The 25171-nt window shown below is 39.8% G+C and overlaps 1 protein-coding gene and 1 non-coding gene across 4 annotated transcripts in view; one reads left to right on the top strand and one right to left on the bottom strand.

Annotated features, from left to right (window-relative positions):
* MRS2 (magnesium transporter MRS2) overlaps positions 1-25171 on the top strand; it is a 34125-nt gene that overhangs the window by 5772 nt on the left and 3182 nt on the right. For 2 of the 3 annotated variants that reach the window (XM_069563825.1, XM_069563824.1), the window contains exons 3-10: positions 1330-1366; positions 3100-3212; positions 4906-5079; positions 7674-7804; positions 8880-8996; positions 17227-17379; positions 17625-17742; positions 25040-25153. In XM_069563825.1, the coding sequence (XP_069419926.1) occupies positions 1330-1366; positions 3100-3212; positions 4906-5079; positions 7674-7804; positions 8880-8996; positions 17227-17379; positions 17625-17742; positions 25040-25153 (957 nt within the window). The remainder of the gene's footprint in view (positions 1-1329; positions 1367-3099; positions 3213-4905; positions 5080-7673; positions 7805-8879; positions 8997-17226; positions 17380-17624; positions 17743-25039; positions 25154-25171) is intronic. The other variant, XM_069563826.1, reaches the window with a different exon arrangement.
* On the bottom strand, positions 19353-19457 carry LOC138426117 (U6 spliceosomal RNA). Its single transcript, XR_011251541.1, has one exon. It is a non-coding gene; the product is annotated as a U6 spliceosomal RNA (small nuclear RNA).

Below are 25171 nucleotides of genomic sequence, written 5' to 3'. Positions count from 1 at the left end.
ATAGAGATAAATACGGAGATGCAAAAATTTTCATCATACATTGTTAAGTTGAAAGCAGAGGAGAGACTGCAAAGAAGTGTATGTAGCGTGGATGTATTTGGTAAGAATAAGTCTGGAAGGGCATTTAGTAAAATGTTAGCGTGGTTTTCTCTAAAATTTGTGACCAAATAGTTTATTTGCGAATTTTCTGCAGCAGATGTATGTATTTGAAATAAGCTTAAAGAGGAAACCTAGTATATATTACACAAAACAAAACTTCCCTTGATGTAGGTTTCCCTTTAACTCTGATGTTTTATGTTATCTTTGCTCACAAGAAGCAAGCTGAAATATACTATGCAGTTTTCTGGTGGTATTATTAACATAGCATGCATATTTAGGACTTGTACCTCAAGTATATCTTAGAGTGTGTCTTCTGAAAATACATATTTAAGTAGTAATTAATGCAGCCCAGCACATAGTGATTCATTTAACATTATTTTGATGTCCTCAGACTTGACTTGTGGACAAGTATTACAGGAAAATGTTCCCTCTGTTTTATAGGAAGTAATTACAGTTTCGGCATTGTGTCCTTTATGCACTATCAGAAGAGGTCTTTTCTGTACATATTTATTGATTCTGCAGCGCCCATCAGAGAGACCTCATAGCATCCCACAGATACTAATACTTAGATCCCAAGATAAGCCACGTTTGATCCCAGTCTGTTCAGAAGGCAAAAGGATAGGAAATCCACAAGGGCAGTATTTGGTGTCTTCTCTTTGAAAGAAGTCCTTCCAGCCATCCAGGGGCTCCTGTGGCCCCCTGTGTGAAGCTCAGGAATGAGGAGAGGATATTCTCAAAGGTGGGTGTGAGATCCACCTTGGCTTAGACCCCCTGGGGCCCTCTTGTCAGTATCTCTTGTCACCATTCCAGAGGCATATCCCGGCTCCTGCAAGGAGCAGTCAGTTACGAGAGCCACTGTTTTCGGGAAGGCAGAACTGTGGCTCCCCGCCAGGTATCATGATCCACTCTCAGTCTCCCCACTGCAGTCCGTCAAGCAGTGTTTGGGCATTTTCACCATGAACGATACGGCCTAGTAACACAGCTGACACTCCTTCATCAGATCTTCTGAGGAACCAAGTTAGATAGTTAATCCAAGGTCAGATTTGTCCTGGCAAAGGAAAGGGGACTTTTTGTTTTAATCCTGAACTCATAACCGAATTTAACTTAAGAACAGCAGATATGGTTTATATCTTTATTATTTTAGAGTTATTTTCATAATACCATATGATATGATACCACAAATCATGTGCTGATTTGGGAGAAAATAATGCTGTTATTATCTGTCTCCAGACAAAATTTGACAAAGAAGGAAAGGTGACTTCTTTTGGTGAGTATCTGTAATTTTCTTTTAAATCAACCCACTGGAAGTAAAGAAACCATTATATTTTGAGTAAATATTGTTTGCTTATATGGATGTGTTGAAGATGATCTTTCTTAAGCATTTGTCCATTAGCCCTAACTACTGGCAGCATTTGACCTGTACTGCAATTTTCGGGGGCTGGAGGGGAGGTGAGAAGCCACTCACTCTAACAGAATGTTCAAGCAAGAGTGTTGGCTGGTATGCAGCCAAGAGAGAAACACTTTGCCCTTGTGTTTCTCTTCCTTAGTCTCCCTTCCACTGCCCTGGTCCTCATGGTCATCTCCCCCTGTGCCATGTTGAGGGCAGAATCAAGTAATACCACTGCCATTGCAGTGCAGTGGGTGACGGCGGACAGGAGGGACAGGGCACTGGATGGCAGTCATTGACACTCTGCCAACGATGGCTCTTGTGGACAGTTTCTTTTTAAAATGAAACTCAGCGTTACTTTACCGTCTGACCGCAGGTGCAGGTTTCAAGTCTCCCTGTCCTTCCCACCCTCTAGTCCTGTTCCTGCTGTTGCTGAAATCCTAGTGGGGTATATTGGGTATTGTTTGGCTCTGTGTCACCTCAAAAGGTTGTTCTACTTAGAGCTCTATCACAGGTGTGGCTTGATAGTATAAGAATAGATGCTCCCATTACCAGCATGATTTCTTGAGTTTGTTGATCTCTTTTGCTTTTTCTTAGGTGATAAATTTAGTTTTCAGGTAGGAGAATCTAGTGATTTTATTTTCTCATTTTGTATTAGTCTAAGAACAAAGATAATTGGACCATCTGTTCATAGATTTAAAATGCTGAACTTAATAATATAGTAAGGAAACAGTAGAAAATGTAGTTCTGTACAGTTCATATTTAAAAATCCATGCATCTGGAGCTAGGAATTGTTACTGTAAGTTCTAATGATGTATAACTATGGTTTTTATACTGGTCCCAAGGGGTTTCTCTAAGTGCAGAGAAATTTTATGAAGTATGGTTAAGAGGAGAATAGAAAAATTAGTTCGACCAGATTTAGCCTGAATGTTTTTGAGGTAGAAATGGGTGTTACAAAGACCCACTTTGATTACTTAGCCATTAAAAAGAATGAAATAATGGCATTTGCAGCAACATGGATATAGAGATTGTCATACTGAGTGAAGTAAGTCAGACAGAAAAGGAGAATTATCATGTTATATCCTTTATATGTGGACTCTAGAAAGAAATGATACAAATGAACTTAAAAAATAAAGACTCACAGACTTAAAAAACAAACTTACGGTTGTAGGGGGAGTGGGGAGAGTCAGGGGAAAGGGATAATTAGGGAGCTTGGGATGGACATGTACACACTGCTATATTTAAAATGGATAACCAACAAGGACCCACCATATAGCATATGGAACTCTGCTCAATGTTATGTGGCAGCCTGGATGGGGGGGGAGTTTGGGAGAGAATGGATACATGTGTATCTATATGGCTGAGTCCCTTTGCTGTTCACCTGAAATTGTCACAACATTGTTAATCGGCTATACCCCAATACAAAATTAAAAGTTTAAAAAGTGCAGTGGCATAAATTGCAAAAACAAAAGCAAAAAGACCCATTTTAGCTCTTGTTTCTGGTAGTAATAGATTATCTCAGTGGTGTTGGGATGGGTACTCTGATATAAAAATCTAAACTTTTTGGTTTATAAGTTTACCCACTCTTTTTATTGAATACATTTCTTTTTTAGAAAGGAAGAAAACTGACTTATATCAAGAATTAGGTCTTCAAGCCAGAGATTTGAGGTTTCAGCATTTAATGAGCATCACAACCAGAAACAATAGGATTATCATGCGAATGGAGGTAAAGGATTGTATTTCATTTCCATGTCTCCCCTGCAGTCTTAAAGTTCCTTCCTTACTATCTTGATCAGTAGTTTAAAAGTAATTTTGTAATTAAAAAATAGATGTGTGAAACTATTATGTGATATAGCATGGTGTTAGGAGTAGAACTCATTTTACGTGAATTGTGTACCTGTGCTCAGCAGGTGAAGCTCTGCTCTGTTAATCATGGAAAAGGTCTGACTGCGGTCTCCTTTCTCACTATTTGAATTTAGTCTCTAGTTTCTGAAATAAGAGAAAGATTCTTGGTTTATAACAGACTTTTTCAGTCATATACAGTATATATGTAATTGCGTTGCAACTTCAGCTACTAAGAATATATTCTAGTTTTCGAAATAGCCTAGAAGTAACCTTTATGTTTTATCATCTTTTTTAAAATATTTGTTTATTTGACTGCTGGATGTTAGTTGCTGCATGTGGGACCTAGTTCCCTGACCTGGGATTGAGCAGGGGGCCCCCTGCATTGGGAGCGCAGAATCTTAGCCACTGGACCACCAGGAAAGTCCCTAAAGTTTATAACTAGCATTTTTCAAAACTTTTTAAAAAGTGCCTCTGTAATAGAGAAGTATGTGATAAAGTGAACTATTTTATAATATAACATGTTAGGAGTAGAACTCATTTTACATGGATTATAGAAGAACGTTAATTATAGCATCTAATTGGTATGTGTGTAGGTATTCACTGTATAATTTTTCAACTTTTTTGAATAAAAATGTTCGTATTAGAGTTGACCTTTGAGCCTCATGGGGGTGGGGGCACTGAACCTCCAAGCAGTAAAAAATACATGTGTACGTTAAGAGTTCCTCCATACCTGCCGTCCTCAGATTCAGCCACCGCAGGCCGTGTGTTTGTGTGGTATTTACTACCGAAAAACATCTGCATGTAAAATGACCCAAACAGAATATGTTAGCCTTTCTCTTCAGAGTAAATTTTTAACTTCATAGTGTTCTAAATTAGAGCACTAAGGCCACATTTTATCTTTATGATTTCAGATTAGCTTAGTATGTTTTCATGATGTTTTAAAAAGGAAATTTCCCCACTTCAACCAAACCAATCATGATTAATCTTTTCTAAAAATCTGCTGAATGCTTGACTTTAAGACCTTGTCTTGTTTCCTTTGTTCTCTATATTTCTCTTGATTACCCTGGAAATCCTAGTAAATACATAATTTCCTTAATTCTAGTTCTGTTGAGAGTGAGTGAGAGGTATTAAGACTTGGCATTTATTTTAGGCTTCCTTTCTTTTAAAAAAAAATGTCTTGGTTTTTTGTTTTTGTTGATTTGTTTTTGAAAAACCAAATGAACAGTGATTTGATTTAGGCTTAGTCCAAAATTAATAAGAGTATTGGGACTTCCTTGGTGATCCAGTGGCTAAGATTCCTTGCTCCCAATGCAGGGCCTGGGTTTGATCCCTGGTCAGGGAACTAGGTCCCACGTGCTGCAGCTAAGACTCGGTGCAGCCAAATAAATAGCTTTTAAAAATTAATAGATTATTAAATTCTAAATATTTTCTGAATGTTACTTTTTCCCTACAACTCTAAAACTTACATATATGCCTGTGTACATATATCTATCTACACATATGTGCGAGCATGTGTGTATGTATATGTATGTGTGTGTGTATATATATATATATATTTTTTTTTTTTTTAACAGTACTTGAAAGCTGTGATAACTCCGGAGTGTCTTCTGATACTAGATTATCGTAATTTAAATCTGGAGCAGTGGCTTTTCCGGGAACTCCCTTCACAGTTGGCTGGAGAGGGTCAACTTGTCACATACCCTTTACCTTTTGAGTTTAGAGCTATAGAAGCACTCTTGCAGTATCGGGTAAGCCTGTGTTTGTCCAGCTTCTTGAATGTTTTCTGATTTTACAGTGCTATGGAGGAGGAAGACCCTTTGGTTTTTTCTGGTTTTGGCTGTGCTGGGTCTTTGTTGCCGTGTGGGCTTTCCCCTAGTTGTAGCAAGCGGGGCCTTCTCTCTAGCTGTTGTGCACAGGCTTCTAATAGCGTGGCTTCTCTTGTTGCTCAGGGCTTCCCTGGTGGCTCAGATGGTAAAGAATCTGCCTGCAATGCCGGAGACTGGGGTTCGATGCCTGGGTTGGGAAGATCCCCTGGAGAAGGAAATGGCTATCCACTCCAGTATTCTTTCCTAGGAAATCTTATGGATAGAGGAGTCTGGTGGGTTACAGTCCATGGGATCGCAGAGTCGGACATGACTTAGCCACTAGACAACAACTCTTGTTTCTGAGCACAGGCTCCAGAGTGCTAGGGCTTCAGCATCAGTAATTGTGACTTCTGGGCTCAGTAGTTGTGACTCCTGGGCTCCAAGGACAGGCTCAGTAGCTCTGGTGCACAGGCTGAGTTGCCTCACGGCATGTAGGATCTTCCCAGATCTGGGATCGAACCCATGTTTCCTGCACTGGCAGATGGATTCTTTACGACTGAGCCATCAGGGAAGCCCTGGTATTGTTCTAATGGCACTTGCCGTAACCACACCCTCCCCCCAAATAGAAACATCTCAGGGTCTTATATGTGGAAAGTGCTTAATTCTTAAACTTTATGACTGAAATAGATCTAAAGTCTCTAGGTATAGTATACAGAGTCTCTAACAGTCATGTTATGACATTCAGTGAAACACATCTCAGGTTGTCTATCCTGACATCCTGTTCAGGGATGCTAATTCAAAATACTTTATCTTAAATATGATACAAATGAACATACCAAAAGGTTTTAGCTGTATGCCATTTTATTCTCTAACTAAATTGTATGTTGGGTAACTGCTTACACATGATAAAGTGAAGTAAAGTCACTCAGTCGTGTCCAACTCTTTGTGACCCCATGGACTATAGCCCACCAGGCTCCTCCATGGAATTTTCTAGGCAAGAATACTGGAGTGGGTTGCCATTTCCTTCTCCAGGGGATCTTCCCGACCCAGAGATCGAACCTGGGTCTCCCACGTTGCGGGCAGACGCTTTACTGTCTGAGCAACCAGGGAAGCCCTACACATGATAAAATATAATACAAATATTTCATCAGATCATTCTGATACTTACCAACCATTCTTTGATTTGTTGGTACAATCCTTTGTCTGAAGTAACTAAATGATGCCTCTGTTTGAGACCTAGTTTGACCTAGGAATCGTGTACACTTCTCACAGTGCTTGTATTAAATTGATAATCACTGAGGGTCTGGGGATCCTGTCAAGCTGTGAACAAGGATGGTCAGTGCTTTCTGGGCCGTGACGAATCTTTCGTCATCTGTTCTTCCCCCATCAGTCAGGATAGTACTGTTCAGGACCTGGCTACAAGCAAGAGCCAGTGCCATCCTAACCAGATTGGAGAAGAGGAGGGAAGAGGGGAGAGTAAAGGGGGCATGAGGTGGGTCGGGGGTTGGTGGTGCCTGGCACCCTTCTCTTTGTCTGCCTTGCTCTGTTGAGGTAGTAGGAGATGGCTCCGTTCCTTCCTGGGGTTAGAAAGGCAGCAGCACCAGCTAGTACCAGCCAATGAGATGGTGGCTAGTTGAAGCCCACTCACTGAGCAGGGAAATAATAGAAGGAAAGAAATGAAGGTACATGAACAGTGGTCAGTGCTGAAGCAACACAGACTGAGTCAGCTCTCAGGAGCTCATGCTGGGGTGGAGAGTGTATTGCAATTTACACTGTTAATTTCACTACTTAATTCAGCTACTGTTACACTGCATACTAACAGTTATTGGAAGTATTTTAATATTTTAACAGATAGTATAGCTATATCATGGAGAAGGGCAACCCACTCCACTATTCTTGTCTGGAAAATCCCATGGACAGAGGGCTGTGGTCCGTAGGGTTGCCGAGAGTCTGACACAACTGAAGCGACTTAGCATGCATACACATATCTGTATCAATGCATACCTGCTGATTAATCCTGCTGTGCCTATATTAACATGAATAACAAATATACATTTGACTTTTCAACTTTACTTTTTAAAGTTTAAGATATGTTCTGTTTTTTTAAAGAGCATTTTTATTTTTTGCAAAATAACTTTGTTCATAGGAATTCTGAACTACATCCTATTCTGTTACAAAGAACGTGGGTATTGTTTACCAGACGTGAAGTTTGTTTTAACCAGGGAATGGCAGCTTTTCTTTTAATCAGTCTTCCATTCCTTTCATACTAAGTGTCTGTAGGAGGAGGACTCTTACAGGAATTAATTTCCTGTCACCCAAATGGGAGCCTGGCAACAACATTATGCATGAGTATCTTTTAACCTAGGAGATACGTTTTTTAATCATCTGGGATAGGCATTCCAACAGTAACCATGTTCTGAAATGTTACCAACCTTCCTAGCTATTTTCGATTTCTGTATTTAATCAGAGGATTCACTGACCCTGAGTATTCTAAAAAGATTGTTTTAATTCTTATGAAAGGTCATGTTGTTATCTAGATCAACACCCTTCAGGGGAAACTTAGCATTTTACAACCACTGATCCTTGAGACATTGGACGCTTTGGTGGATCCCAAACATTCTTCCATAGACAGAAGCAAACTGCACATCTTGCTACAAAATGGCAAAAGGTAAATATGGTTGATTTACCAAGTTGGGAATTAGACACAAATGTCTTAAACTTCTCTTTTAGTAGTCTTAGAGTGAAACATTTAAGGTAAATTCAGATCCAAAATTAGTATAGTTATTAACTATCTTAAAAATACCAACTAGTCTTCCAAATGGTAATGACATTATTTACTTTGAAACTTAATCTCAGTGCCTTCATTGCCATATCTGGTTTTCATTATTCTTAAAAATCTTTCATAACTTTTAAAGTAGGAAAGTAGCCTAGGGTTACTTTAAACAGCTTTTTATAAAGAATTAGGGTTAGGGTCAGTAGCCTAGGTGGGAAGTTGAGCTAAAGGGGGCACACAAACAAATGTTTATTGAAAAGCTATTTTCAATGAAATGCTGTATCAGTCTCTTTTATATGTGTGATCTCATCTCAACCTGTCATCAGTCCTGTTGACATGGTCCTCATTTTGAAGATAAGAAAATCGAGGTCTAAATAACTTGTCTAAACTTTAATAGCTACTAAATGACAGATCTATATTCAAATCGTTTTTTTTTTCCCTCCAAAGTTCATAAAGTTTTTGTTTGTTGATCATAATGCGTTCCAGAATTTAATATATTAATTTGTATTACAGATTGAATGATCAGTCCCTCAGGATTTGTACCCACTAAAATACTTTTAAGAGTTAACAGTTTAAATTCCTGAGTCAGTTTTTTGTCGAAAAATATTAGGATGTTCTTATCAAATAAAAGTAAATGGTCTCTTCTTGTATTATCACTGCCATAATTAAGAATAAAAGTAAATTTCTGGCCCCAAAAGTTTACATCACAGTGATTGTATGTTTCTGAGATAAATAACATAGGCTGAAAATTATATCATCATTTAATTTTATCACTTAATATATTAACAGTCTTGTATTGGGAATTGATTCTCAAACTGCCTAGTAAATACCAAAAACTTTTTACAAGTTGGTGTTTATCATGAGTGTATAAGGGAGTCTGCTTGATAAGACATTAGAAAGGCACTGCTCCTGTAGGAAAATTTTTTACAGGTTTATGTTATTGATCATTTCTATACAATTATTCTTACAGCCTGTCAGAGTTAGAAACAGATATTAAAATCTTCAAAGAGTCCATTTTAGAGATCTTGGATGAAGAAGAGCTGCTGGAAGAGCTCTGTCTGACAAAGTGGAGTGACCCACGAGTCTTGTAAGTGAACAGTGATGCTTTGTTAGTTTTTCCCTTAGAATCAGTTGTCTTCTTCAGATAACTTTTTATAAAGAAGAACATTTTTTCTGGAATAGAGGGTGCACTTTTCATCCCCCGTTTCATTATTTCCTTTTCCGTATTGCATCTAACTGAATTTAATGAGGACTTGTTACGTGCTTGCTCTGTATACAACAGCTATAAAGATAAACACACCATTGCCTTTATCTTCAAATGCCTGACCAACAGAGTGACATACACGGCTAACTTTGCTGGAGAGGTCCGCGGGAGGGGTGGGGCAAAGGGTGGGTGGAGTGCAGGGAGGCGAAGGAGACACTGGCACAGATTCTGTAAGTCTGGTTAACATAAAAACACTCATCTTACAGACCTTTCATCTCTTAGGAACGTAAAAACCATGTATGCTTCTTCTGTATACACAAGTTTAAATGCTGCCTTTTCAAATGTTTGTGTTCTTTGTAACTATCATTATCAGAGATTAATACAGACACCTTTGTAATGTTCATAGTTTCTGTAGTGTGTACAGATTTTTTAATTGAGAAATTAGTTATCTATATCTTAATAAGGAAACAAAATAAAAAGGGCTTTGTATCCTAACAGATAGATATAGTAGCAGAAACTCAAACACTTGAACTCTTGTTTGCTTTCCTTCTTAAGCCAGTCTGTCTCTAATATGCTTTATACGTGTCTTTTCCAGAGCGCTTCATTCCTGCTTATCCTCTTTGGTAGGACTGGGGGTATAACTAAAGAGGGGGGAAAAACTAGTAACTTTTTTTTTTTTAACGGAAGTATAATTTGGTTTACAATTTTGTCCTAATTTGTGTTATACAACACAGTGACTCAGTTACACACCTATGTATATTCCTTTTTTAGATTCTTTTCCATTGTGGTTTATCCCAGGAGACCGGTTATAGTTCCCTGTTCTGTACAGTAGGACCTGGTTGTTAGCCATTCCATATGTAATTGTTTGCATCCACTACAGGCTCCCAGTCCATCCCTCTCTGTCACCTCCTCCCCCTTGGTAATCACAAGTCTGTTTTTTATGTCTGTTTTGTAGATAGGTTCATTTATGTCACATTTTAGATTCCACGTATAAATGATATCATGTATTTGTTTTTCTAACTTCGCTTAGTATGATAATCCCTAGTTGTATCCACTTTGCTGCAAAAATGGCGTTGGTTCATCCTTTTTATGGCTGAGTAGTATTCCGTTGTATACTCATTCATCTGTCCACGGACACTTAGGTTGTTACAGTGTCTCAGCTGTTGTAAATAGTGCTGCTACACTGTGAATATGCTACGTTGGAGTCCATATATCTTTTTGAATTATAGCTTTGTCCAGGTATATGTCCTGGACTAGGATTGCTGGATTATACAATAATTTTATTTTATTTTTAGTTTTCTAAGGAATTTCCATACTGTTTTCCATAGTGGCCACACTAATTTACATTCCCACTAACAGAATAGGAGGATTCTCTTTTCTTCACACTCTCTCCAGCTTTTGTTATTTGTAAAGTTTCTGATGATGGCTATTCTGACTAGTGTGAAGTGGTACCTCATTGTAGTTTTGATTTGTATTTCTCTAATAATTAGTGATGTTAAGCATCTTTTCATGTGCCTGCTGGCCATTTCATATCTTTGGAGAAATGTCTATTAAGGTCTTTGGCCCATTTTTCGATTGGGTTATATGGTTTTGGGAGTTGTATAAGCTATTTGTATATTTTGGAAATTAAGCACTTGTCAGTTGCATCATCTGCAAATATTTTCTTCCAGTCTGTATGTTGTCTTTTCGGGTTTGTTTTTTTTTTAATTGTTCCTTTGCTGTGCAAAACTTCTAAGTTTGATTAGGTACTACTTGTTCTTTTTTACCAATACTTCTGTTGCCTTGGGAGACTGACCTAAGAAAATACTGGCACGATTTACGTCAGGTTATGTTTTGCCTTTGCTCTCTTACAGTTTAATGATATCATGTCTTATGTTTGAAGTCTTTAAGCCATTTTGAGTTTATTTTTGTGTAGGGTGTGAGGGTGTATTCTAACTTCATTGACTTAAATGCAGCCTTCCAAATTTCCCAGCACTGCTTACTGAAGAGACTGTCTTTTTCCAGTTGTATATTCTTGCCTCCTTTGTCAAAGATTAATTAACGATAGATGTGTGGGTTTGTTTCTGGGTTCTCTATTCTGTTCCATTATCCCTAGTCTTGTTTTTGTTCCAGTTACCACATTGTTTTACTGTAGCTTCCTAGTATTGTCTGAGGTCTGAGAGAGTTAAGCCTCCTGTTTTGTTTCTGTTTCCTCAGGATTGCTTTGGCAGTTCTGGGCTTTTTATGGTTCCATATTAATTTTTGGATTATTTAATTCTGTGAAAATGTCATGGGTAATTAGATAGGGATCTCTATTAAATTTGTAGATAACTTAGGGTGGTATTGCCCTTTAAACAATATTCTTTCAATCCAAGAGCATGGGATATCTTTCCATTTCTTTGAATCCTCTTTAATTTTAACATTCCCTTTTCTGTATTTCATTGTTAGTGTAAAACTGATTTACAAATGTTAATCTTACATTTTGCTACTTTGCTGAATTCATTTGTAGGTCTAGTAGATTTTTTTCTGCAGTCCTTAAGATTTTCTATGCATTTTCATGTCTTCTGCATATGATGACAATTTTATCTCTTCCTTCCCAGTTTGAATACCTTTTCTTGTCTGTCTGCCATGGTTAGGACTTCCATTACTACACTGAATAGCAGTAGTAAGGGTGGGCCTCCTTGTTTTCTTATTCCAGATATAGTGGGAAGACTTTCACCGTTTCACTGTTGAATATTATATTGGTTTGGGTTTGTCATAAGTGGCTTTTAGTGTGTTTTTGTTATGAATGGATTGAATTTTGTCAGATGCTTTTTCTGTATCTGTTGAGATGATCATATGGTTTTTGACTTTTATTTACATGGTGTATTACATTGGGGATTCCCAAGTGGCACTAGTGGTAAAGAACCCACCTGCCAATGCAGAAGATGTAAGAGACTCAAGTTCGATTCCTGGGTTGAGAAAAACCCCTCGAAGGGTATGACAACCCACTCCAGTATTCTTGCCTTGTGAATTCCCATGGACAGAGGAGCCTAGCAAGCTACAGTCCATGGGGTTGTAAAGAGTTGGACGTGACTGAGCACTCATTGATTGGTTTTGCATATGTTGAAGCATCTTTGTGAATTTGTGATAAATCCCTCTTGGTTTTGGTACATGATCTTTTTTGTATGTTGTTGGATTTAGTTTGCTAATATTTTGTGGAGAATTTTTGTATTTGTATTCATTGAAGGTATTTGCCCTGTGGTTTTCTGTTTTGGTGGTATTTGTTTAGTTTTGTTAGCAGATGATTGATTGTGGCTTCATTGCAATCAACTCCAGTATTCTTGCCTGGAGAATTCCATGGACAGAGCATGGTGTCAGAGTCAGTTACTAGTGACTAACACACTTTCCTATTACTAGAATGTCTTTGGGAGTGATTCCCCCTCTCCAGTGTTAGAATAGTTTAAGAAGTTTTTTGTGTGTTTGGAATAATTCACCTTTAAAGCCACCTGGTCCTGTAGTTTTGTTTGTAGGGAGTTTTTTTTTTTTTTTTTTAATTACAGATTCTATTTCACTTCTAGTGATCAGTCTGTTCAGGTTATCTTGTCTCCTTGATTTAGTTTTGGTGGACTGTATCTTTCTAGAAAGTTGTCCATTTCTTCTAAGTTGTCGAATTTGTTGGCATATAATTGTTCATAGTATTCTCTGAAGGGTTTTTTGTATTTCTGCAGTATCAGTTGAAATTTCTCCTTTTTCATTTCCTAATTTATTTGGATTCTGTCTTTTTTTCTTCTTGGTGAGACTGGCCAGAGGTTTGTCAGTTTTGTTTATCCTTTCAAAGACCCAGTTCTTGATTTTACTAATTATTTTATTTTATTTTATTTATTTTTGGCTGTGCTGGGTCTTCGTTGTTGCATGGACTTTCTCTGGTTCTGGCAAGTGGGGATTACTCTAGTAGTGGTTCACAGGCTTCAGAGCACGTGTTTCGGAGCACGGGCTCCCAGGCGCTCAGGACTTCAGCAGTTGCCGCTCCTGGGCTCTAGAGCACAGTTGTGGCATGCGGGTTTAGTTGCTCTGCAGCATGTAGGATCTTCCCAAACCAAGGATCAAACCCATGCTGTGTCTCCTGCAGTGGGAGTCAGATTCTTTACCTCTGAGCCATGAGGGAAGCCTGGTGTTGGGTGTTTGTTGTTGTTGTTGTTGTTGTTTTCTATTTTTTTAAATCTCAATTTATTTCCTTCCTGATCTTTATTATTTTCCTCCTGCTGACTTGAGGTTTTGTTTTTTTGTTTTTTCTTATTCTTTTAGGTCATATGTTAGGTTGTTAATTTGAGATATTTTTTTCTTGTTTTTTGAGGTAGGTGTGTAATTTCCTTTTTGATTTCCTCATTTACCTGTTGGGTAGTAACATATGGATTTCTTTTCCTTTGGTTGATTTCTGACTTCATGCTGTTGTGAGGAAAAATGCTTGAAATAATTTCTTTACTCTTATGGTTGTTGAGGTTAGTTTTGTGTCCTAGTATGTGGTCAGCCCTAGAGAATGCTCCATGTGCAATTGAAAAGAATGTGTATTCTGGGTTTTTTGGAAATAATGTCCTGAAAATACCAGTTAAGTCTTAACTGTCATATCATTTAGGATCTCTGTTGCCTTAGTGATTTTTTTCTGTCTAGAAAACCTGCCCATTGATGTGAATGGGGTGATAAAGTCTCCTGTTATATTCTCATCAGTTTCTTCTTTTTTAGCTGTTAGTATTTTATGTGTTTGGGGCAATATATGTTGACAAGTGTAAAATCCTCTTCTTGCATTGATCCTTTTACCATTATATATTTTCCTTCTTTTCCTTTATGGCTTTTGTTCTATATGTCTGATAAGATTATTGTAACTCCTGTTTTCTTGTCATTTCCATTTGCATGAAATGCGTTTTTCCTTCCCTTCACTTTCAATCTGTGTGTGTCCTTTGCCCTAAGATGGCTGTCTTGTAGGCAGCATAGCATAGGCTCTTATTTGTTTATCCAGTTTGCCATTCTGTTTGGATTTGAGTATTCAGTCCATTGACATTCAAGGTAGTTAATGATGCTTATATATTTACTGCCAGTTTAAACCTTGTTTCCCAGTGTATTCTGTTTCCTTTTTGTTCCTTTGTCTTTTTCTGTTTCTTTTTGTGGTTTGATGATTTCCTTTTCTCTTACCCTTGTATTCTCTTTGGGGTTTTTTTGTTTTGTTTTGTTTTGTTTGCTATTATATGTTTTTAATTTGTAGTTGCCCCGTTTTCAGGTATATTAACCCTTTCTTATATCCGCTTGCTTTAGGCTGATAGCCATATAGGCTCAAACACATTCTAAAAAATAAGAATCAGCATTTTCGTACTCTCCTTCCCCACGTTTTATGATTTTGATGTCCTTTTTTATATCACATCTTGTTTATCCTTTTACTGTTCCTTGTGTTTATCTTCCTTTTGTAAATAGGTTTTTCTCCTATTTGACCTCTGTACTGGCTCACGTAAGTGATTTACTTTCCAACTGTGAGGTCCTCTTTACTGTATCTTTCTTTTCTATTTAGAGAAGACCTTTCAATATTTCTTTAAAATAGGTTTCGCATTGCTGTATTCTTTATTTTTTGCTCATCTGAGAAAGTCTTTATTTCCCCATCGTTCATGATATTCTTGCTGGGTAGAGGACTTCATGTTGCAGATTTTTTCCCTTTTTAAACTTTGAACATAGTTTGCCACTCCCTTCTGGCTTGCATCATTTCTATAGAGCAGTCAACTGATAGCCTTATGGCAGTTCCCTTGTAATTAACTCTGTTTTTCTCTTGCTGCCTTTAGAATGCTGTCTGACTTCTGCTGTTTTTATGTCTTGGTGTGGATTTGTTTCTTGTTTGGGACCCTCTGTGCTTTCTGTACCTGGTCCTTCTTTAGGTTTGGATGGTTTCCAGCTACAATTTCATCAAATACATATTTCATCCCCTTTTCTCTTCTTCTGGAATCACGTTTATGTGTAGATTGGCACACTTCATTCTGTTATCCCATTGGTCTCTTACATTGCTTTTTTCCCCCTCCCCCAGTCTGGCTTTCTGTCTGCTGCTTTGATTGGGTAATTTTCATGATGAAACCTGAGCCTCAGCACCCAGGCTCCACCTGTCCCATGAAGGAACATCTGAGGCTGGGGAGTGCCAGGCACCCATACCAACCAGCTATGCAGGTCTTTCCACTTTGCCCTCCACAAACCTGTTGCTGCGCTCTCTTCCAAGGCTCCCCAGCTGCCTCTCCCCATCCCAGCTGATCTCGCCACCAGTGAGGTGCCTTCCCCAGGGATGAAAACCTTTTCTTTGTCACCATTTCCTCCCAGGAGCAGTCCCATCCCAGTTCCCTTCTCTTTATCTTTTCCCCTTTTTCTTTTGTCCTACCCAGTTATGTGAAGGTTTTCTTACCATTTTGGAAGTCTGAGATCTGCGGTGTTCAGTAGATGTTCAGTGAGAATTGTCCCAAGTGGATGTATTTTGATGTATTTGTGGGAGAACGTGAGAGCCACATACCACTCCTCTGCTGTCTTGAGCTGTTTTGACTGTATTTACATTTTCAGAACCAGTTTTCTTCCTGTATGGAAGTGATACTATACATTTACCTTGGAGAGGAAATGCTCATTATGCTCCTTTTTACTTTTTGGTTGTGTTTTACCTGATAGTGATTTGACTTTGCACTCATTTGTCAGCATTCACATGTCTGGATTTTCCTGTAAATGGTAGTTTGTGTATTTGCATGAGAATCGCTGAGTTCAGGGATGTGGAATACAGTAAAGCCTGTGTAGGGATAAACTCGTGTCCTTAACTTACCTGTGCCATGATTAGGATCAGTTAGCAAAGCCACTCAGACTGGTCTCAATCACAATAATAGAAAAAGCAGAGGCTAATTTTTTTTTGTGATACCTGAATTACTGTTGTTCACTCACCAAGTTGTGTCTGACTCTCTTGTGACCCCATGAGCTGCAGCATGCCAGGCTTCCCTGTCCTTCACTATCTCCCTGAGTTTGCTCAAACCCATGTCCATTGAGTCGGTGATGCCATCCAACCATCCCATCCTCAGTCACCCCTTCTCCTTTTGCCCTCAATCTTTTCCAGCATCAAGGTCTTCCCCAGTGAATCAGGTCTTCGCATCAGGTGGCCAGAGGATTGGAGCTTCAGCTTCAGCATCAGTCCTTCCAATGAATATTCAGGGTTGATTTCCTTTACAATTGGTTTGATCTCCTTGCAGTCCAAGGGACTCTCAAGAGTCTTCTCCAACACCACATTTCAAAAGTGTCAATTCTTCAGCACTCCGCCTTCTTTATGGTCCAACTCTCACATCCACACATGACTGCTGGAGAAACTATAGCTTTGACTGTTCAGAGTTTTGTCAGTAATGTGATGTTTCTACGTTTTAATACATTGTCCAGGTTTGTCATAGCTTTTCCTCCAAGGAAACGTCTTTTAATTTGACTGCATTCACCATCCACAGTGGTGGGCTGCCGTCTACAGGATCACACAGTCGGTCACGACTGAAGTGACTTAGCAGCAACTAGCAAGGACATGGCCTCCATCTGTTCCACATAGCCTGGCGCCCTGGTTGTCCCACTGCTGGTCCTCTTGAGTGTGTAAACCTTCACTGGCTGCTGGGTGTTGGTCAGCATACCACCTGGAAGTGAAGTGAAGTCACTCAGTCGTGTCCAACTCTTTGCGACCCCGTGGACTGTAGCCCACCAACCTCCTCGATCCATGGGATTCTCCAGGCAAGAATACTGGAGTGGGTTGCCATTTCCTTCTCCAGGGGATCTTCCCAACTCAGGGATCAAACCCAGGTCTCCCGCATTGCAGGCAGATGCTTTAACCTCTGAGCCACCAGGGAAGCCCCTGGGGACCTGCGCAAAGGCCCTGCTGGAGATGCTGGGAAGGGGGTCCAGGGAAGCCTGTAGCTGCTCAATGTTGGAGGACACCCAGGAGCAGAGGGCTCCCTGGCCTCTCTGCTGCCACTGGCCACCCTGGGGCCAGTCCTCCACCCAGGAGCCACAAGGAGCGGAGGATAACTGAATATTGTATACTAATTCAGGAAGCTTTGTGCTACTAAATGTATAACACATGTATTGGGGGCATGTTAGTTATGTGAACTCTTTTTAATTAAAGTGAAAAGAGCAGCGCGGGGATTGACCATGCAGAGGAGATGGAGTTGCTGTTGGAAAACTACTACCGATTAGCTGAGGATCTTTCCAACGCAGCTCGGGAACTCAGGGCACTGATTGATGATTCACAGAGTATCATATTCATCAATCTGGACAGGTAAGATGGTGTCATAGAAAACTATCCATATTTTTTTAATAAAATAATTATTGCACAGTAATAAAATGTTTAAGGCTAGCTTTGTTTTTCCATTTTGGAAAGAATTATCCCATCATTATCATTTATAACTACTATATAGGAGTGTCTTTTTAAGGTGTATGTTTAGCCCATGTGACCTTTAATAGTGAATTTGCAGTGCTTGGTTGGTGGGCCCTTCTGATCTAAGCAGTTGTTCTCCTCCCCAGCCACCGTAATGTGATGATGAGGCTGAACCTACAGTTGACCATGGGAACCTTCTCCCTTTCACTCTTTGGGCTAATGGGAGTTGCTTTCGGAATGAATTTGGAATCTTCCCTTGAGGAGGTGAGAATGTATTATTTCAATAATCTAGGGATGGTTTTTAATGTTTTGAAGATCATTTCTTTTTCACGGATTTTATTTTGTATTCATTGTTTACTTCACTTAGTCAGTTTTCAGCTGTGGCACTCGAAATCTTCACTTTTGTCATGCTGGATCTTCCGTTGTAGTGCAGGGACTCTCTAGTTGTGACTTGGGGGCTCCAGAGCGCATCAGCTCAGTGACTGAGACACAGAGGCTTAGCTGCTCCAAGTCATGTGGGATCTTAGTTCCTGGACCAGGGATTGAACCCACATCCCCTGCATTGCACAGTGGATTCTTTACCCCTGAACTACTTTAATGGATTTTAAAAAGAAAGTTCTAACCTGTATAGTTGCTTATTGGAATAAAATATGTACTGTAAATCATTTGAAATTCAAACAATATTGTTAGACCCTGTAATGTAGAATGGCCTAGGTTTGAACAGACCAGAGCCTGTGCTGGGATTCAGGAAACTGTCACATAGGGCAGGTTGGGACTACCGTATGTTTCCTGTAACAGATAACTACACATGGGAGGGATTTGACAACAGTATTACACTGTGAGGCAGTGTTAATGAGGGATTTTTTTTTTTTTACTTATGTGTCAGGCAATGTGCCATGCAGTTGCATGCTTTGATTCAGTGGACATCTAGGTTTCTTTCATGTTCTGGCTATTGTAAATAGTGCTGCAGTGAACATTGGGGTACATGTGTCTTGTTCAGTTTTGGTTTCCTCAGGGTATATGCCTAGGAGTGGGATTGCTGGGTCATATGGTAGTTTTATTCCTAGATTTTTAAGGAATCTCCATACCGTCTTCCATAGTGGCTGTATCAGTTTACATTCCCTGCCAACAGTGCAAGAGCATTCCCTTTTCTCCACACCTTCTCCAGCATTTATTTTTTGTAGACTTTTTGATGATGGCCATTCTGACCAGTGTGAGGTGATATCTCATTGTAGTTTTGATTTGCATTTCTCTAATAAGCAATGTTGAGCATCTTTTCATGTGTTTGTTAGCCATCTGTATGTCATCTGGAGAAATGTCTGTTTAGGTCTTTTTCCCACTTTTTTATTGGTTTGTTTTTCTGATATTGAGTTGTATGAGCTGCTTGTATATTTTGGAAATTAATCCTTTGTCAGTTGTTTCATTTGCTATTATTTTCTCCCATTCTGAGGGTTGTCTTTTCACCTTGCTTACAGCTTCCTTTGCTGTGCAAAAGCTTTTAAGTTTTATCAGGTCCCACTTGTTTACTTTTGTTTTTATTTCCGTTACTCTAGGAGGTGGGTCACAGGATCTTGCTTTGATTTATGTCATAGAATGGTCTGCCTATGTTTTCCTCTAAGAGTTTTATAGTTTCTGGTCTTACATTTAGGTCTTTACTCCATTTTGAGTTTATCTTTGTGTATGGTGTTAAGAAGTGTTCTGATTTCATTCTTTTCCATGTAGCTGTCCAGTTTTCCCAGCACCATTTATTAAAGAGGCTGTCTTTGCCCCATTGTATATTCTTGCCTCCTCTGTCAGAAATAAGGTACCCATAGGTGCATGGGTTTATTTCTGGGCTTTCTATCTTGTTCCATTGGTCTATATTTCTGTTTTAGAAAAATATGGAATGCTTCACAAAGTTGCATGTTATCCTTGCACAGGGGCCATGCTAATCTTCTCTGTTGTTCCAATTTTAGTGTATGTGGTGCTAACGTGAGCACCTACTGTGAAATTTCTTTAGAAATGAATTTGCATTTACGTTCAGCAGGCACACTCTGGTGCTGAATTCTGTATCCTGATTAATAGGTGTGTTCTCTATGTCTGTTTTAAAGTGGTCCCTTTTAAAAAGTGGTCTTTAAAAGAAGCAGTTCTAATGGTCACTCTTCTGTGTAAAACTATTCAGGTGCGGCGGACGTGGTATTGATTGTCCTTAAGATAGAAACTCCCTGGCCTGTAAGGCTTTCCTGGCCTGCTGTGCCCATATCCCCATCTTGTCTGCAGCCATCTTGTCCTCACTGTCCGTTGATTCATCAGTATTTTCACACTGCTTCCACACATCTCTTCTTACCTCCCAGCTTTTTTTGCCTGGTCTGGTCTATAGTTGCTAACTCATGTACGACTTTTTTGCAACCCCATGGATTGTAGCCTACCAGGCTCTTCTGTCCATGGAATTTCGCAGACAAGAATACTGGTGTGGATTGCCATTTCCTTCTCCAGGGGATCTTCCTGACCCAGGGATTGAGCTTGCATCTTCCACGTTGGCAGGAGGATTCTTTACCACTGAGCTACCAGGGAATCCCCTCTTTTTTTTTTTGCCTAGTTAATGTCTATTTCTCTCCCAGATTTCAACTGTTGTGTTATTTCCAAGGAGACTCTTCACTGACTGCACCCCCAGCCCACCTGAGTAAAATTACTCTTCTAGTTATTTATGCCAAAATAACCCTACACTTCCCTTTGCCATGATCCTCAGACTTGGAATTGCTTGTCTGCAAAAGATCATAGGTGGCTCAACTGGTAAAGAATCTGCCTGCAGTGCAGGAGACCTGGGTTTGATCCCTGGGTTGGGAAGATCCCCTGGAGAAGGGAACGGCTACCAACTTCAGTATTCTGGCCTGGAGAATTCCATGGACTCTGCTGAACAACTTTCACTCACACACCTGAAAAAGATCATAAGCTCCCTGCAGCAGTGTTCGTCACCTCCTTATAAGATGTGAAAGGAAAGTAAATGCAGTACATTGATTCATTCATCTTACAGATATGATGTTTGGTGCCTGTTACACACTAAACACTGCTTTTAGCTGTGGGGGTATAGCAGTGAATCCCTGCCCTTATAGAGTCTGTTTCAGTGGGGGAGAGAGAAGAAACAGATCCGTGGTAGGTTAGGTGATCAGTACCATAAAGAAAATTTTCTAAAGGAAGTCAGTCCTGAATATTCATTGGAAGGACTGATGCTTTGGCCAATACTTTGGCCATCTGATGCAAAGAACTGACTCTTTGGAAAAGACCCTGATGCTAGAAAAGAGTGAAGGCAGGAGGAGAAGGGGACAACAGGATGCAATGGTTGGATGACATCACCGACTCAATGGACATGAGTTTGAGCAACCTCCAGGAGTTGGTGATGGACAAGGAGGCCTGGCGTGCTATAGTCCATGCGGTCGCAAAGAGTCAAACATGACTGAGTGACTGAACTGAAGCATAAAGAAAATTAAAGCTAGGTAGAGGGAGAGAGACTGTTGGCAGGAGGAGAGACAAGGGGCATTGTAGAGATAGCGTGGTTGTGAAGGTGACCCTAGAGCAGAGCCTGAATGAAAAGAGAACGTGGAATGACCTGGGAGAAAGGGTGACCTAAGCAGAGGGAACCACACATGTGAAGACTGAGGCAAGGGTGCACCGAGCTTGTTGAAGGGGCAGCAGGAAGGCCAGAGTGGTCAGAGGAGGGGTGTCAAGTGGAAGGAAAATGGTAGTGAGAGGTCAGAAGGTCAGAAGAGGGAGAGCATGTTGATTTGGAGCTTGGTAAGCGTTCAGGCTTATTCTAAGTGTGATGGGAATCTCTTAGAGGCTTTTAATCCCAAATCTAATAAAAAGTCCGTAGTTACCGAACTATCTTGTGCGACATAAACCAGCCCTGGACATCCTCAGAAGGTCCTTCCGAAGACCTTTGCCAGTTTCCCAGCTCGTGACTGTGTAACTCTGTATGAGTTCCTGTCCTTCTCCCAAGTCATTTCGTTTATGTACACGCTCTTTCTGCAAGCTACCTCCATCTTACTCACTCTAATATTTGTTTCTAAATGCCTGTTGTTGTTGTTGTTAATTTTTTAGAAGAATTTTTAGAACTTCCTTTCTGATAGTTTCTTTTTTAAGATAATATCAAACTATTTCAAGCATAGTAAAAGAATTCCCATACAGCCTTTACGCAGATTCTTCAAACAGCAACATTTTATCGTGCTTATCATTCTGTCAGTATATATATAGTTTTTCCTAAATCATTTGAGAATAAACAACAAATACGAAACTCCCGATGTCTAGATATTTCAGTATATATTTTCTAAAAACACTGACATTCTCTTACATAACCACAGCTCACTTGTGAAAATCAGAAAAGAGCGTTGAAACAACACTTCTTCTGATCTGTGGACCCTGGTCAGGTTTCACCACTTAGCACAGTAGAGCCTTTACCTCATAGAAAATCTTAAATCGTGTGTTGCGTGTATTAATAGTTATTGTGTCTCCTTAGGTTCCTTTAATCTAGGCCAGTTTTTCAAACTTTGTCTTTATGGCCTTGATGCTTACGAAGAATGTAGGTCAGTTGCTTGGCTCCTGGTTACTCTTCATTGCTAGGTTCTGATTGTGACACATTTTTATCAGTGTTCTTCACATTGAATCCCATCAGGAGACCCTCGATGTCAGTTTTTCTCATTGCTGGTGATACTAACTCTGATCATTTGGTTAAGGTGGTGTCTGCTAATTTGCTGTCCTATGAAGTTACTTTCTCTGTGGAATTAAGTAGCTTCTAAGAACCCTGCCATTCATCAAATTTGCACCCTCTAGTTTTTTTTTTTTAATTAAATATAGTTGATTGTGTTAATTTCTGCTCTACAGCAAAGTGATTCAGTTATCCATATAATACATTTTTTAATATTCTTTTCCATTGTGGTTTGTAATAGGATATTGAATGCAGTTTTCTGTGCTGTACAGTAGAACCTTGTTATCCGTTCTGTACATAATAGTTTAAATCTGCTAACCCGAAACTCCCACTCCCTCTCTCCCCCAAATCCCCTGGCAACCGCAAGCCTGTTCTCTGTGTTTTGTAGACAGGCTCATTTGTGTCGTAGTTCAGATTCCACATGTCAGTGACATCATGTCTTTCTCTTTCTGACTTCGTGTGGTAATCTCTGGGTCCATCTGTGTTGCTGCAGGTGGCGTTACTTCACTCTTTTTGTGGTTGAGTAGTACTCCACTGTATGTAGGCGCCACGTCTTTGTCCAGTCACGGGTCCGTGGACACTCGGCTTGTTTTCATGTCTTGTGGCTGTCATGAGTAGTGCTGCAGTGAACACTGGGGTGCGTGTGTCTTTCTGAATTATGGTTTTCTCTGGATATATGCCACGGAGTGGGATTTCTGCATCATATGGCAGTTCTGCTTTTAGTTTTTTAAGGAACTGCCCTCCTGATTTCCATAGAGGCTGCACCAGCTTACACTCCTCCAGCAGTGTAGGAGGGTTCCCTTTTCTCCATACCCTTTCCAGCATTTGCTAATTGTACAGTTTTTAATGTGGCCATTCTGACCAGTGCAGGATGGCACCTAGTTGTAGTTTTGTGCATCTCTTTAATATTTGCGCCCTCTAGTTTTAGTATCTGCTGTTGATCCAAAAAATGCTTCATGCCTGAATCAGATACTATAGGGATGATTACCACATGGTCATTGCTAATTCCATCATTCTTCCTGCTCTTGTTCTTTGTCAGAGCCTTCCTTCTCTCCCAATTATTTATTCATTTGTGTCAGTATGGACTCATGGGATCTTATTTAATCAGTGAGTTACAATCTGTCACACTGCCCTCATTATTTATCTTGATATTCAAATTGTTCCTTTCATACCATCTTCTAAGTACTTTTGACATGTCCCCATCAGTTTAGGGCTTTTTTAGTAGCCTTTGGCATACCAGGATGCTGTAGGTGTCTTATTTCTAAGGAGTAGATAGGCTAGACGGTGGAGATGAAGAGCTCAAAACATAGGTACTTAAGCGTGCCGTAATACTATAGGGAATACCCAAAGCAGTGGGGTGGGGGGACACTGAAAATCCAACTTTCAGACACATTCCCCTCCCTTAATTTCCTAGAGGTCTCACACTCTGCTCTGTGTATGTTTTAATGACACATGGAATTTTTAAATTACTTACCTCTCAAGTTCATCATATTTTAGCCATCCCAGACTTCATTTATAGGGCATTACAGAACCAGTCTACAGGAAAGAACAGTAATCTGGGTATGCTAAATCTTATTGGAACATAATTTTTACTTAATAAATTAGGGTCTTTTTTAGAATAACTGGAATTGTATTCATCCAGGCAGTTAACTGACATTAGCACTTGTCTTCTTGATAAATGATATCTAACTTCATGTTAAAAGGAAGCAGATTTCTGCATCATATATGGCTTGAATTTCCATCAGTGGTTATTGGTCATTTATGCAATGGCTATCTTGGAGGAAACTGGGCTCCCAGTCATTGAAGACCAAGCCATTGTTGATAATAAATGATGGCATTTCTATAGCTGAGGCTCCTAACATGTGGGAGATTAAATTCTGTGATTCTGTATATTCACACATGAACTTGAAAGCACAGCACTGCAAAAGATACAATTTTGAAAATGACATGGGAATTCCTTCGCAGTCCAATGGTTAGGACTCTGAGCTTCCACTGCCCAGGACCCAGTTCAAGATCTGGGCAGAGAAACTAAGATCCTACAGGCCATGTTGCATGGCCACAAAGAAAGAAAATGAGAGGGAAAATGTTTACTATAACTTTGAGGTTTCCAGACTTTCTTGGTTCATGATGCTTTTAGTGTTTGGGGCTTCCCTGGTGGCTCAGTGGTAAAAAAAAATCCCCCTGCCAATGTAGGAGACGCAGGTTTGATCCGTGGGTTGGAAGATCCCCTGGAGAAGGAAATGGCAACCCACTCCAGTATTGTTGCTTGGGAAGTCCTATGGACAGAGGAGCCTGGTGGGCTACAGTCCATGGGGTTGCAAGAGAGTTGGACGTGACTGAACAGCAACAACTATTGTTTCACAGCATCCAAGACCAAAAGTTTCTTTTATTATATTAGAGTTTCTGTCGTGTTACCTAAGAGTTTCTGTTCTGAAAAACAGTTTAAGAGTAGCAGTTGTCATCATGTTGCACAGATAACACTTGTGTTTTCCTTGAAAATTTAAAATACTCTGAGGTGCTGTAAGGCCAGGATACCTCACAGTTCAGCAAGGGTGGCCATAAGCAGAAATTTTAAGTTGGATGTCCTATATATTAAAATCTGTGTGAATGGAAACAAAGACTGGAAGGAAACACAGAGTAAAAGCAGTTATATTGGTTCATTGATGATCATAAAATACTCTTAAATCATGTTTTCCTTCCAGTTTATGTTTTGACTCTTGGTCTCTGAGTGCTCTTAGGCACTTGTTCTTAGTTCCTATTGGAAAGAGCAGCACAGAGTTTGAAAATTCCTTTTAAACTCTTGCGCAATGACAAGTTCGGGAAATTTTATCACGAAGGAACCTAGCCTTTGTGGTTGAAATTGACTGTATTCTCTTCTAGGACCATAGAGTGTTCTGGCTGATCACAGGAATTATGTTTATGGGAAGCGGCCTCATCTGGAGGCGCTTGCTGTCATTCCTCGGACGACAGCTGGAAGCACCCCTGCCTCCTCTGGTATGAAGGGTCAGACTC

The sequence above is a fragment of the Ovis canadensis genome, chromosome 20 (genome assembly GCF_042477335.2).
Source record: "Ovis canadensis isolate MfBH-ARS-UI-01 breed Bighorn chromosome 20, ARS-UI_OviCan_v2, whole genome shotgun sequence".
Lineage (NCBI taxonomy): Eukaryota > Metazoa > Chordata > Mammalia > Artiodactyla > Bovidae > Ovis > Ovis canadensis.
This window is presented reverse-complemented; position numbering and strand designations above follow the sequence as displayed.